The sequence below is a fragment of the Gallinula chloropus genome (assembly GCF_964237585.1).
Source record: "Gallinula chloropus genome assembly, chromosome: 10".
Taxonomy (NCBI): Eukaryota; Metazoa; Chordata; class Aves; order Gruiformes; family Rallidae; genus Gallinula; species Gallinula chloropus.
The window spans coordinates 18,936,427-18,950,826 of record NC_140095.1 but is presented as its reverse complement, the minus strand read 5'-3'; the positions used below and the strand labels follow the sequence as shown (position 1 = coordinate 18,950,826).

Sequence of the window (14,400 nt, the reverse complement as noted above, 5' to 3'; positions counted from 1 at the left end):
AACGTTCTCCCATAATAATCAAAATTATGGGAAATTACCAGCACAAAGTTATTTAATCCAACATTTACTGGGATTTGTGCCTATAGAATTGAAAGCAAATGGGTCTGGGAGCCCCAGAAATCAGCTTCTGCCTCAAGAAGGCACAGCAGTGCCAGCTGGGGCTGGGGGCTCTCAGAAGAGGCTCAGGAATATCATCTGTGCCGTGGCAGCAGCGCCCTTCAGGGTGGTCTCAGGCCAGGGAAGTGTGACCAGGGAAAGGGACACCTCCAAAAGGTACACAAGACAGGGAAGGTACCTGTTGCTTCTGCCCAGCTGTGTGATTTTTTAAAAGGATGCTAAGAGATGGAGGACCACTGAATGAGGAGATGTGGCTGTGGCTGGGCGGGACCATGGCTCTGGGGGCAGTCTGGGAACTGAACCACTGCTGAGGGCACGGTTCCCCCCCCACCCCTCCCCGATCCTTAAGGCCTTAAGCTGCACCAGGGCAGGGTCAGATTAGATGTTAGGAAAAATTCTTCACTGAAAGTTGTTGGAGCCTGGAACAGGCTGCCCAGGGAGGGGGTTGAATCACCATCCCTGGATGTGTTAAAAGACGGGTAGATGAGGAACTTCGGGATATGGTTTAGCAGAGGACAGGAACGGTTGGACTCTGTGATCTTCAAGGTCTTTTCTTTTCCAGCTTAGTGATTCTGTGATCCTCCTCCATCCTCCAGGAACGTCCATGGCCAGAAGCATCAGGGCACTGCAGCAAAGCATCCTACCAGGGCTACTGGGGACCGGGAGTCCTGCTTGCGTGGCAGCTAACAAAGTGACCCTAAGCTTGCAGCTGGAGCAAGTGAACAGCTCTTTTTCTCCTGTTTTGCTGCTGGCTGCACATGAAAAGGCCCTGACTTTGTAGCCTCTGCTATCTGCCAGAGAGTGTGAAAGCCAGATGTGGAGTTTTTTATTAACCTGTTTACATTTGTAAGCCATGAGGCGTCTCATCTGCTGCAGGAGAGCTGAGAGTGAACAAACAGGTCAGGAAAAAAGGAGCAAAGTGTGAACCTGGTGCTTGGTGGGTGGAAAGGGGTTGTCTGATTCCTAGAAGGATTAAACAGACTCGTAAAAGAGCCCCATTCAGACAGCAGCATTTGTGAGTGCTGACATCTTAGCTTAACAAGGTTCTTTCCCAGCCATTTCAGAAAGCGATTTTCCATGCTGCTCTCAAGAGGTTTAAGTTGCTGTAATTCATGTTCGTACCTCTAACCATGAAAGGATGAAGAAATGGTTTATTGCAGTTATGGGCTGCAATAATCTCCTCATGGCTCTTTTCTCCAGATTGCTTGAAAGCTTTAGGAAATTTAGAGAGATATTTGGAAACATCCTGGGATGTCTGGAGGCGGTGGGGTTGTACGTGTTCCTGGCAAACAAGGCTCACAATTTATCTTGTCCCAAAACCCAGGGCTGACCCCAGAGCTCAGTAAATCCTGATACAAAGTCTGGAAGATGGAGAAAATCCATCTTGTTAGCTTGCAAGAGGCCTGCAGAGGTTAGGCATGCCTCTGTAATGTGGATGTAAGGTAACTTGGGTCTGCACATAAGTGCCTGACCCATAAGCAACTTTGGAAATGTCCTTAGAAAGTGGGTATGAGGGATGCTGAGGTGTTGTGTTTCATGGTCACACTAAATAGTGGATGTGTGGCACTGTGGAGACCTGTGCACAGTTAAGCAGCAGCTCAAGGTTGTCTCTGTTCCTTGATAAGAGACGTATCAAGTTCCCCTGGTATCTCTGGATACAGGTCCCACCAGAGGACCAGTCCCCAGGCTGCGTGGACCTATGGTGTGCATCTCTGCAAAGCCCCGTGCCCACTGGCAGCCAGAGAACAGGCTGTGGACAGATGTAAAGCACAACCACTGCCTTGGACATCCTTATGGATTAGGGCACTTCAGCTCTTTGGTATTTTAAATTGGGATAATTAATTGTCTCATCATTAATTCTGCTGGAAATGTGTTATTTTGATTCTTTTGCTGTTTAGGGACTAAACTCTTCCCCTGAGAGTTGCCTCTGAAAAGCTGTAATGTTGTCACTGCCACTCTGCCCCAGTGACAGGTGGGGACCAAGAGGAGGAATTAAGGAGCCTTCTGCTCTACCCCTGATCTGATGTTTGGGCAAAGAACCAGCCCTCAGCACCCCACATTGCCACATGGGAGACTCCAGATTCCTCTGTTGTCACCTTGTGAAACCCTTAGGGACTCAGCACCCTCCTTCCTCTGTCTTTTTTTCCCCTCCTTGGTTTCTCTGACATGTCCTCCTTGTGCTCTGCTCCACAGCACCTGCAGGATTGGTACCTACATGGCCCAGCTCCTCTCCATCCTTGTTCCACACCCCATTTCCATGGTGCCTGGAGATACTGCAACCCATTACCCCTCAGCAAGCTTTGTGGAGAAGCCCTTCAAGCAGCTCTGGTGCACTTTGTGTTTTGGTTTCCCCTGCCTGCGTTCAGCCTCTCTGACAGGTAGCCCTGGCACCAGCTGTCCTGGCATGTCAGGAGCACAGCTCCTTTCTGCTCCCACCATCCCCATGCAGTCCCTTTCTCTGGTGCCACTCAATGAATAATAGCATAAAAAAGAAGAGTGGGACGAGAAGGAGTTTCCATTCTTTATTTGTTGGAACAAATTGTTCGGTGAGAGGAACAGAGCTCTTACAATCACAATGGTGCTCCAGCCGAGCGCTGTACACAAAGACTCCCCAAGCAAGTGCTCCACGTGCTCTGAGCCTGCTGAGTCCCCGTGCTGCTCATGCAGCATAGGGCTCCCTGGGCACAGAGCTGCAGTTCCAGCTCACAGGTACAATTTCCAGGTGGGACAGAGCACAGCTCCCTGCCACCACGTGGACCTCTGTCCCCCTGGTGCGTCTGCACAGGAGCATCACCCACCTGCATGGCTCAGCTTGGGCTGTGCTGAGATGGAGACTTTGCTGTGTGCTACCCCTAGCAGGGGTAGCCTAGCCCCTTGCTCCCTGCAGCATGCCAGTGTTCACTGCCAATGCTGGCCCACTTTTGGACACACCTCTGTGGCTGCTCCTTCCCTGCATCCCATGTGCTGTGCAATGGGGGAAGAGAGCAGCTCCACAGCCACAGAGGAGACCAGGTACTGCCAGATGTCCTGGCTGCTCTGCATGTGGGTGTGGATCCCAAACTCTGTGTGGCTGAATTAATATGGGCTCCTTCTGCACTGAGCTACGGGAAGGACAGGGAGCGGCAGCACTTGGGGAGTCAGAGAGGTTCTTGGAGGAAGAAAGAGGAGCACAGGTCCAGTGGTAGAGCCTGACCAGGACGTCATGAGCAGCAGGTATTTGAAGAGCATCACTAGAAATAATGGAATGAAATTTTCAGGAGGAAATGCAGGTGGAATACTAATAGCAGCTCCGGACTTGGACTACAGAGCAGTCTCCCAAAGCACAGCACAATAACCCTCATGTCAGGGCATTTAAAAATAGACCCAACACACCACTAGTAAAAGTAATACATGGAATAAGCCTGAAGGGTCATAGGCAGATGGATTTGTAATACATGTCTTCCACCTCCAACGCTTACAGCTCTGCAAGGAAGCAATCAGCAATAAGCAGGTCATTCCTTTTGGACCGTGCTGGCAAATCACCAGAACAACTGTATCCATTTCACTGTTTGCAACCTGCTCCTGCACATGGGAGGATTTGTGGGAAAAAGAACTACAGCAATCCTGTGCGTGTCTCTAACCTGAAAACTAATCCCAAGGGCACCGTTTCCAGTACTGGTACGTGACTAGAGCCAGCCATGAATCTTGGGAGGAACTGGTTTTGGTTGGGAAATATTTCCATTCAGCAACCACACAGGTTTGGACAAAGCCTCGGTGCAGCATCTCAGAGGGAAAGGTATGAGAGAAGCCAGGCTCCCTGGGAGCCCTGCCAAAGGATGCCCAAGCACCCCAGTACCCTCCTGAGCATGGGAGCAGCTGGGCATGGGATAGGCCCTTCTCCCAGAGACATGCCTCCCTTCCACACTGGGGGACAGAGGGTTCCCATGGAACGGGATACCTGACCACGAGCAGGTGCTGCCAGTGTGCCAGTTTTTAGCAAAAGGGGTAGGAAAAGACAAGGCTGAGCATGAACCACTACAGCACAGCACTGTCCAGAGAGGCTCGTACCTGCCAGTCTCACACTGGCAGCATTACATGGGCCTGTACAGCGATGTCTCTTCTGGACAGAGCAGAGAACACTGCTAGGCATTAACCTCTGTGAGCACAGCATGCTGGGGGGAAACTGCCCTGCCTGGGGAAACAGCTCCCTGTGAGTGTCCAAAGCCAGGATGTGCCCATCATACATTTGCTTCATTACAGCTGGGAGCACAGGATGGGGACAAGCAGCTTGTACAGTCACATGCTCTGCACAGGCAAGAGAAGATCTGGCGAGAGGGTCTTTGCAGAGATTGGCAGCCTGCAGCTGTCCTGCTGTCCTTCCCAACCTAAAGGTTTGCCCAGCCTGTTCTTATTTCTTGAAAGCTCAAAATTGCACACTTACCCTGGGGGAAAGTATTTCTGGCTTAACTGCAGCCTCTTCCTTCTGCCTTTCCCTACTCATGCCCTGTGAGCATGCCCAGATCAAGGCATACACCTGCCCTTGGCCCGCTCCTCTTGCAGACACACGGCACACGCACTCCCTCTCTCCATCCTCTCCCGGCTGTGGATGTTTGTGAGGAGGGTGCTCTGTTAGCAGCTTTTGCATCAGGCAGCAAGAAAATAAATAAATAAATACAATTGCACATGAGGGAAAGGGTTTGCAGCTGGAAGCCCAAGAGACAAGGTCTGAGATGGGGCTCCCGGCACAGTTTGGTACCGGCACGTTTTGCCCAGGCCTCCGGGAGCAGCTCAGTGTACCTGCAGCTGCCCAGCTGAGCCTGACAGTCCATAGCTGGGACACCATCCCCAGTCAGAGGTGCACGTTTTCCCGTGGTTTTTGAATCAGTTTTTCCTATGATTTCCTGTCTGAGCCTTTGTCACTCCCTGTGTGTCTGTCTCTGCTGAATGAGTTTGTTTACAACCCACACTGCAGGATGCAGCCTGCCAGCGTGCTCATTTCCACTGCTACAGGAGAGGAATGGATGCTCTATAATGTTTTGGGGCTCAAATGTTAAAAACTTGGCTCCAAAGTGTGGCTGGTCATGCTCACATGCAGCTGATGGCAAGTAAAGGATTGCCAGACCCAAGCCTTTCTCCTGCCTGAAGTCCAGGCACCACAGTCGCAGGTTTGTTGGCATGAGGAAAAAACAAAGGACACGTTATGTCTGCAGTGTGCAACGTCAGCCCTGCCCACCCACAGCACTGCACTGGGCAGCACAGCTGGGCACTGGGCAGGATTTGCCCTGCACTAATACTTCTGCTTCTTTGTGAGGGCCTGTGCCCCACGGGCAGTACACGTAGGCCTAGAAAGAAAAAGAGGTAGACAGAGAAGACACCAGAAGGAGAAACAAGTACAGAGTAAATCAAAGCAATCCTCCATGCTCCTTCTCTCTCACTCTTGGTCAGATTCTTGTGTCATCCGGAGCACCAGCCAGCACGTGGACAGGCAGCTGTGGGCACGTCCTGTCAGCAGTGACCTTGCTGTGCCTCTTCCAAACAGCCACTGGAGACAGCCGTGTAGGACTGACATCCCCTTTCCTTTTGAAAGTGCTTTCCAAGGATGCTGTGCCAGGGAAACCCCTCGGCACCCCTTTCAGTGATTTGGACATCCACCTCCTTCAGTTCAAGGGCTCCTGCAGCTTCTTTCCAGAGCCAGTTTCCTATGGAGTGACTCCTACAAAGTGCCTCTGTTAGTGACGGTCCCCCTTCTCTGTCCTCTGAGGCTAGTAGAGCCTTTCCTGGTCCTCTGGTTATCCTTCCTCAGCTTCTTCTTCAGGTGATGCATGATGGGCTATGGGTTGGGATGAAGACATTTGCCAAGGCAATCACTTCCCACAGCATCCCCAGGCTCAGAGAAGCAAGGCCATGCTCCCACTCAATCTCTTCAGAGCCATCATGAGCTCAGGGTGGTGAGGAAGAGATGTCAGCCCATTCAGCTCTCAACCATTCCTGGACACCCAGGGATCTCTGTGGGACAGAGAAAGAAAGAAAGAAAACAAAAAAATCAAATATCAGTTTAAAATGGTAGATGTCAGGGTGGAGGAACGATTCAGATGTCAGAAGCCAGGAGAGAGATTCCACTTCCCCAAGACTTGCTGGTCCTGCCTGATGGACACTGCTCCCACCAGCTCTGTCTTAGCCTTCAGCAGCTGCTGAAGACCCCCTTGAAGGAGGCAGTGGATGAGTGAGCACCCCCCATGCCACCCATACATGCCACTGGTGCCAATGTTGTAACCCCTCAAGGTGGGTTAACTTCTGCCCCCACACTCTGCAGTGATGTTTCTGCAGTGCTGGTGCACTCCTGACCTGTGCCATCAGGACAGTGAGGTGCTTTGGTACCCAGCAGTGATTTTCCTACAGCATGGGAAATTAACCTTGAGATAGAGAAAGGAACAAATACTAGATATGCCAGTGCATTTATTTATTTGAAAGTGATGTTTTAATAAGTATACATCAAGATTATGGTCTGTGCATGCCTGTGTGGAAAGCAGAGTTTAAAAACAGAATGGATCTGCCCTGCAGAGTGTCTTCCCCTGTTTCCCTTCCTTTCCCAACACACAGCCCCAGTCTGTATGTAATGTACCCCATTTGCCAAGAGGAATTCTGCTCTGCACAGAAGAAGGAAGAAAAATCTTTCCCCTTTTGTGTTTCCTCACGACCCCCCTGCATGGCAATTACTTCTGCTGGTGCAGGCTGCATGGTGAGGTGTGGGCAAGGGCTGGCAATCATTAATCACCAAGCTGAGGAGAAACTGATTTGCTAACTCAGCTGGTTTTAGATGGTTTGGACTTATTAATCACTGCTGGTTATTTTTTTGGACACAGGGTTCTGTGAGCTCACACAACCCAAAGGTGTCACAGCTACACCCCAGAAATCTTGGAAATCAGGAGCTCTTCAGAACAGTCCCTGAGATTTCCCATGAGGAATAAAAGCAGCTCCACAACTCCAGCGATGCCCACAGGCAGTAACAGCCCCATAGACACACGGCACGGACTGACAGCTTACCCAGGGAGCAAATCTATACCCAAATATGAGATAATGATGGTGAAATCAGTGACTTTCTGCACTGTGGCATGCTGAACACACTCGAATTTTTCCAGATCTTAATTGGAATCTCTGAGTGAAGCTTTGCTGCCCTTTTTCATCAGCTTGAAGATACAGGGCTCTTCTTCGGCTATCCTATAGATGGAGCTTGTCAGCTTCCAGGGAAACTTGAACCATTCCCTAAGCTTTGTGGGCAAAGCTACTGCTGTAGAGTTCAAATGGGAAGGAGGAAGGAATTCTCTGAACAAACTGCATGCCTGCATTCAGGAAAGAGAGCCCTGAAGCAGAGCCAGGTTGTGTTTCTGACTCTGCATCCCTCAGCCACTGTGATTTAATCGCCTCATTTCCTAATCAGAAAGAGTTTTGCTCTTAGCACTGGTGCTACTAACCACCCTCATCCTTCACAGGAAAGTCCCAGAGGTCCTGACTTAGTTCTTCTAGGAATTCCAAAGAAGTCAATGTTTCCTGATATCTGGATAGTTTAGGACATGATTATTATAATAGTGACATGCTGGTATTCCAGATCCAAGCCATGCACATGAGTTTTGATAGGAGATAGAAGTCCAGCATCCTCTTCTTGTTGCCCTATTGGATGAGTTTCACATCCAAGCTCCAGTTTCTATGGCAATAATCAGAGTTTTGTTTCAGGACTGGTAAACTCTGCTGCTCCCCACCAGCGAGCACATTGGCTCAGTTACCACTAATGAGAGCAGAACGTGTGGGAAAACTGGGGCTATGCCTCCTTAGCTCTGGTTTTATCTCCACTGGGCAACCTTCCAGCTGAGTGTGAGGGAACGGGGGCCAGCGTGAGTGAGGTTCCTCCGAGCCACCGTGGGTCACAGGTTCAGCCTGGGCTGCTGAAAGCCACATCTGGAGCTGAGAGCAGCCATGGCTGTACAGCATGGCTGTGGGAACCATGCTGGGCACCCAGCTGGGGTTCCCTGGAGCTGAGAACATAGAGAATGGCTTTATTCCTACTTCCTATCAACGACAGCTGTGGCTGGACCCTTGGATAAGCAATGGAAAGGCAAGGCCTGAAGTTCTTTGGTTTCTGAGGGTCTCTGGCTGCCTCCTACCTCTGCCAGCACAGCAGAGGATGAGAGATGGGTCAAGCATGGCTTCACCTTTTAGAAAGCAAAAGGTGGAGGGCTTAAGCTCCCTGGGATGCCTGTGGCCCCATCCTGCTCTGTGACACCTCCTGGCTACCTAGTGGTTCACAAGGGCCACAAGGCTGGCTTTAAAGTAGTCATGTCACACATGGCTGTGTTTCAGCATGTGCAGATCCAGCCACTCCAAGTCAACTTGTGCTATTAAAAGAGAACAATTAAGAGACTGGCCAGGTGCCAGTAAAAGAGGGGTGTAAATCAGCTTGTCTCCATTGGCTTTAATGGAGTGAGGCTGACAGATGCTGAGGTGATCATTGGGCCCTTCAGCTTCCTGAAGAACAGCCACCAGAAATCCAGGCCCTCCTTGCCAGAGTCTCTTTAAACAGCACAGTTGATCAGGAAGCCCTACAGCTTCCAGAAAAAAATTCCCCTTCTTGTCTCTTTCTGCTTAATTCCACAGTCTGCAGGCTGAAACCACAGTGGAGAGAGGGCTCAGCACCTCCTGGACAGGCAGGCTTTCACTTCTTGCCCTTTAGAGACAGGGTGGGAAAATAAGGAGAAACAAGTGAGTGAGGATTAACACCCTGAATGCTGCCAGCACAGAACGCCTACAGCAACTGCTTGTGCCCTCTCAGGAGGAAGAAAATGCAGCCAGTGCTCCCACCCCTCCAGATTAGCTCTTAGCACCAGTTGCAAAGGCATCTCCTCCATGTGCCCCCTTCTCTGCAGCTAGGGCCACCATCAAGGCATGAGGGTACCGCTGCCTTGCTCTCTACTGCCATCAGTATCATCACACCACAAGCCAAATGGTCAGATGCACCTGCTGATGACCCTGCTGAAACAACAACAGGCAATGGGACTAATCACTTTACATAGTTGGTTTGTTCTCTTTTCACTGGTGACCAACTACATGGAGCTCTTTGAGACCCAAAGGTGGCGAAGGTGCAGCTCATTTGCATCAGCATACTGCCGGTGAAATCCATGGAGCTGCTCTTCAGTGTCACCACTGCATCCCATGAAAAACCCTGGCCTGCTTTTTACTAGCGCAGTGCTAGGACACGCTGAGCCCAACTACTTTTGCTCCTGTTCTGGTGTAAATCAGCAGGAGCATTCTGAACTCACAGCAGCCTAACTTTCCTTTGCACTGCCGTTATGGCACCGACGTCAGTGGAGCCATTTCAGATTTATGCTAGTGCCTCTGAGAAAGGAATTACATCTAAATTGATTTACACCACTGTAAAACTGATGTGCAAGGGGAACTGGGTTTGCAGCACACGGCTCTGTCCAGGCGCTGATGGAAGACAGCACTAGCTACCCAAATAACGGCACAATCTGAAGAATCCTTATTTATGGGCTCCAAATGTGTGCGCGCACGTAGGAAGGAGGTTGGGAAGATGGCAATTAAAATAAACAGCAGATCACTTCTCCTAAACATCTGCCTCGTAAAAGCAGAAAATCAGATGTTGCCCTGGAACGCCTGCTATTTGCTGCTCCGAGTAACACAGAGGGAGCACAGCTCGCCTGACCTCTTCAACATTTCCTCTGCCCTGAGCTCTGAATTCCTCAGGGTTCACAAGCCAAAACTTAATATTCAAAACAGAAGTCAGCTGAAGAAACCCTGCAGCCTCTCTTCTTGACCACTACCTGTTCACCTGTGGGAAGCTTGGATTTATTTGCTCACCGGCACTACAGGATGAGAGGGATGGACCACCCGTGTACCACAAAGCAAGGGATGTGTGGAGGAGGACAGGCCACATGCATTCCCCTTGCTAACTATGTAGCCAGCTGGCTATCCTGAATTTACATCCCCTCATTTTGTTTCAGTACAACCCTGGAAGAGGTGGAAGAGTAATGATGAAATCACTTTTGGTCATTAGTTGTGACACATCCCAGGCTCAGGGGCAGGCATTCTGCAGGGTGAAAATCTGATGAGAAAGTAAAAATGAACTTTTCAATCAGTTGGAAATGACTAGTGCCCACATACTCAGAGTGGGACTTTGAAATGCCCCTAAGGGACATTTTCCAAGGACTCAAGGGAAGGATAAAGAGGGTTAAAAAAAAATCCCTCCCAGACCTTGGCTGTAGAATGGCAGTAGAGTGTCTTAGTGGTTTGCTAAGTGGTTTTGCACATCTTCCAAGATTTCCTTCACCTAATTTGGGACATGCAGACTATGCAGATCTCCATCTGAGCTAGTCATCCAGAGAGATGGGCCTCTCCAGGAGCTCAGTCCTCAGACTGAGGTAGCTACCCAAGGCGGCTGAGCACCCCTTTCCCCAAACATCAACCGGATTTCAGGTGAAGTGAGGGCAGAGCAAATCAGGGTTTCACTCTACAGCCTCCCTGCATCCCACGTAAACAAGACGGTCTGTCTTTATATATATATGTATATGTGTGTGTGTGTGTCTTTATATCTATATTTATATATATAAAGTGCCTATAACCCTATTGATAAACATTCTTTGGAACCACTCTGAGTTCAGCCTGTCAGTACCTCAGCTAAATGGTGGTCTTCCAACCTACTAAAGACCGGCACAAGTTGTCTACAGATCTCCCTTTTCCTTTCCTGCCTCTTCAATCTTTTATTGGAATCTCTTGCTATTTTACCATGTTTCAGCAACCTGTCATCTACCATTTGCCAACAATTCTTCCTATAACCTTTAAATAGCATATGTTTAAAAAGTGCAGCATGTAAAAAGAATCCTAGGGTGCAACATCATGAAATGAACCATCAGGTGCTTCTTCACAGATCAAGGAAAAGAAGGAAGGACCGGTTAATGCATGGTGAGAAGCTGAGGTGTAACACAAGGGCATGAGGAATCCCAGTGTATCAATCCCAGAGTTAGGCTACTTTATGACCAGACAAGAAAGGAAAAAATGACAGCTCAAGCCTTTGAGTCTGCTGTAACCCAGACCTGTGCTTTAGGGCATCTCTGTACTTGGCTGTACAAGGTGATGTTCTGGGTGACACATGGTGATCTCTGGGTTTTGTTGTAGGGCTCTGACACAGAAACGTTCCTCCAGAGAGTTCATCCATGGCTCCTAGGTATGAGTCACAGCTTCAGGAATACCTGGTAGTGCCTCTAAATACTTTATAATGCATCTGCCAGCTCAGTATTTCCCCTGTCATTCCCCCCCCCCAGTCTGACCTTATTTTATATTCCTTCCCTGTGAGCTTTCCTAAGGGCCAGGGGTCCAGCAGCCAATGCAACCAAGCTAAACTTTGACACAACTTTCCAGTTAAGTGCCAGTCCTTAGCACATGTCCAGCCAAGCACTGATTTAACTTCACATCTCCACTTGTTGGTTTCAGTATCAGACTTCCCTGAAGACCTGAGTCGTCTTTACCCTTTATCACCAGCTAGAGAACACAGATCCAGGGTATCACTGGCTCTTAAATCCATGCAGGGGCAGTCTCATCACTAAACACCAAACCTGGATCTTCATCTACTTTGCTGAGAAAAAATGTCCTCATCAAATTCTAGGTTTGAAGGACTTATGTTTTTCCTGGCAGAGGAGCATTAAAGTAACTCTGGAAAGTATCCAGAATGTGGAACAGCTGCAAAGCAACAGGATTTTAAAAGCTGTGTTATCTTACTTCTCTCTTGTTTGCTTGCCCCAGCTTTTCTGAGGGGGTTGGTTGGTTGTTGGGTTTTATTATTATTATTTTTGGGGGAATTGAGGACATTGTTTGCTTTGCCTTTTTTAATCATTGAACAGACTGAAGGCGGTTCCCAACAGAGCAGCAATTCTCTTTAAAACTATTAAATCAAACTGTAAACTCCTGCAGTCCCCCAGCAGGAACTCTTGACTGTTGGGAGAGTTGGGAGCCTTGTGTAATCCTTTTCTGGGGTTTTATGTTTTTTGGCAAACACTAGTTTTCCTCCCTGTGTTTTCCCAACAGCAGTGCAGTGCGCCCGGGCACGTGCCGCTCTTGTGCGCTCTATTCTGAGATTGATAAACTTCACTCAGAGGTTGCAACTGCAACGTTAACTGTCAGGGCAAGCTGGAGGGCTGGAGAAAGGGAAGATCCCTTCTGAAACCTTAATGGAAGAGGTTTACCCTGAAACATAAGCTGCTCCGTGGACACATGATGCCCGTATGCGGGACCTCACTATGCTCGAGGTACAGAAACAGGATTTCATGACTAGATAAAACTCACATCCTTTCCACGCTGTGCAAACCTGAAATTGTAACAGAGATAAGTGTGTTGTGGTAACCAAAGTCCTAGATACAAGATAGTGCAGGCAGTGCTTTTGTCTGGGTTTGTGACACACTGCAATTTCCTTCCCTAATGTGATGCCAACATAGTGTAGACTTGTCCTTAAGCTGGGCTTACACCCAGTTTCCTATGCAGTCGTTTCAACTAATACAGAGTTAAACCAAAACCAAACAAGTTAACAATGAGCTGAATAACCTTCTCCCTGTGGGAACAACAGAATACCCAAAGAGCACTCTCACTCCTCCACCCACCCATGTACCCCACACCCTATCACAAGAAGGTGCTGGGTGGGATCTCAGCTCCCCTCCTACCACAGTCAGGGCAGATGCAGCTCTGAGCAACCTGCTCTCACTACCCTGCTTCGAGCAGGGCATCTGGGCAGGATGTTGTCCAGAGGTCCCAGCAAGCCCCAGCTAGTCTGCAGCAGGTAGGAGCACTGCTGTGTGCCAGGTTCAGAAGGTTCATGCAACATGGGAAAGGATCTACGTGTAGACATCATTGCTTCTTTCCTGCCAGCCAGATGTGAAGTAGCAAAGGCTGCCTCCCAATCTTCCTGTGCAGTGCCCGGTTTCTGCCCTCTGGGCTGTCAGAACAGGTCAGCTGCCAGGCTGGGGCAAAGGGGCATTCCCATGGCAGTTCCCTAAGGGCTCCCAGTGAGCTGCAAAGGCAGAACCCAGCAGTCACTCTGGCATTCGAGAGGCAAGGTGCTGGCTACAACCAGCTTGAGCAGAGACAGATCACTGACTTCTTTCCAACTTCACCCAGATGGGTCTAACCTAAGTCTGGCCTCCTGGAGCCAAGCATTTCCAGGATGGCAGTCAGCCTTGAGCAAGGGACAGGGACAGAATTCAGGCCAGGTGGAATTGGGCATTACCATCTCCCCCTTGAGAAAGGCAGAGACTTAATGTTTCTGTTTGTGCTTTGCTGTGAGCTTTTGAGATGCTGCTGTGGCTCTGAGACTCTTCCTGGGGGGGGGAAGAGGGAGCAAGGGCGAGTGTGAGACACAGAGGACGTCCTCCCTCCATCTCTCACGTGCAGCTCTGCTGCTGTCTATCTTGCAGGCGCCGTTCCCATGCACAGCTCCAGTGAGGATGATCTCTGATCCCAAGGGCACGAGTGGAATGGCCTCAGATGTGGGAAATAGTTCACAACTAAGTCCCTTATCCTCAGGCAGCCTATGAACCCCATGCTAGCCCCAGGGGCTAGGCGGAGAGCAGGGGAGCAGAGTGAGACACCCCGGAACTGCTGTACACTGGGAGCTGGGAGCTGGTGGCTGCTGGGGTTTCCTTTCCTGCTGGGGAGGAGCGGAGCCTGGTGGAGTCTCACCGGGGAAGGATACGAGGGTTTGTGTCCCTCCACCTCCAGTGCTCCTGCCGCCCAGCCCGCCTCTGCAATCTCCTTCCTCAGTTAAAGCCAGAGCATGACATGGCCCCATGTGATGCCAGAAAGGGTCTGAAGTGAGGCCAGATAAAGGAAATGGCTCTAAGGACCCTCCCTGAGAAGGAAGGAGGTGCTCCTGACTGCAGCCTCAGCGCCGTGGAGTGTGGCCAGTGGCTGGTCTCGGAGTGTGGTCCCACCAGCAGCCGGGAGGAAGGAGGAAGGGAAGACATTTGCCTGTTTACATCAACACAAAAGTATTTCCCTCATTGTCAAACGGTGCGATTCATCTGCGGATCTCAGAGCAGTTGGGGAAGAAGCATTATCTCTCCCACCCAGCAGATAAGGGGTTAGGATCTGAACAAGGTCACTCAGCAAGCCAAAGCCACTAGTGATATGTCTGGTTTCGAATCGCCAGCCTTCAGTCAACTCTGCATAGCTCTGGCATCCCCTGATGAATGTGTGAGCTAGCTCTAGCGCTAGTTTATGACTAACATGACTAATGAGGTAATGCAGATA

At 49.8% G+C, this 14,400-nt stretch overlaps 1 protein-coding gene across 1 annotated transcript in view; it reads right to left on the bottom strand.

Annotated features, from left to right (window-relative positions):
- Positions 1-2,651: 2,651 nt before the first annotated feature.
- ADRB2 (adrenoceptor beta 2) overlaps positions 2,652-14,400 on the bottom strand; it is a gene marked incomplete at its 5' end in the record, with an annotated part of 32,340 nt that continues 20,591 nt past the window's right edge. The window contains one exon of the mRNA XM_084268790.1: positions 2,652-6,102. Coding sequence (XP_084124916.1) covers positions 6,068-6,102 — 35 coding nt within the window. The 3' untranslated portion in view covers positions 2,652-6,067. The remainder of the gene's footprint in view (positions 6,103-14,400) is intronic.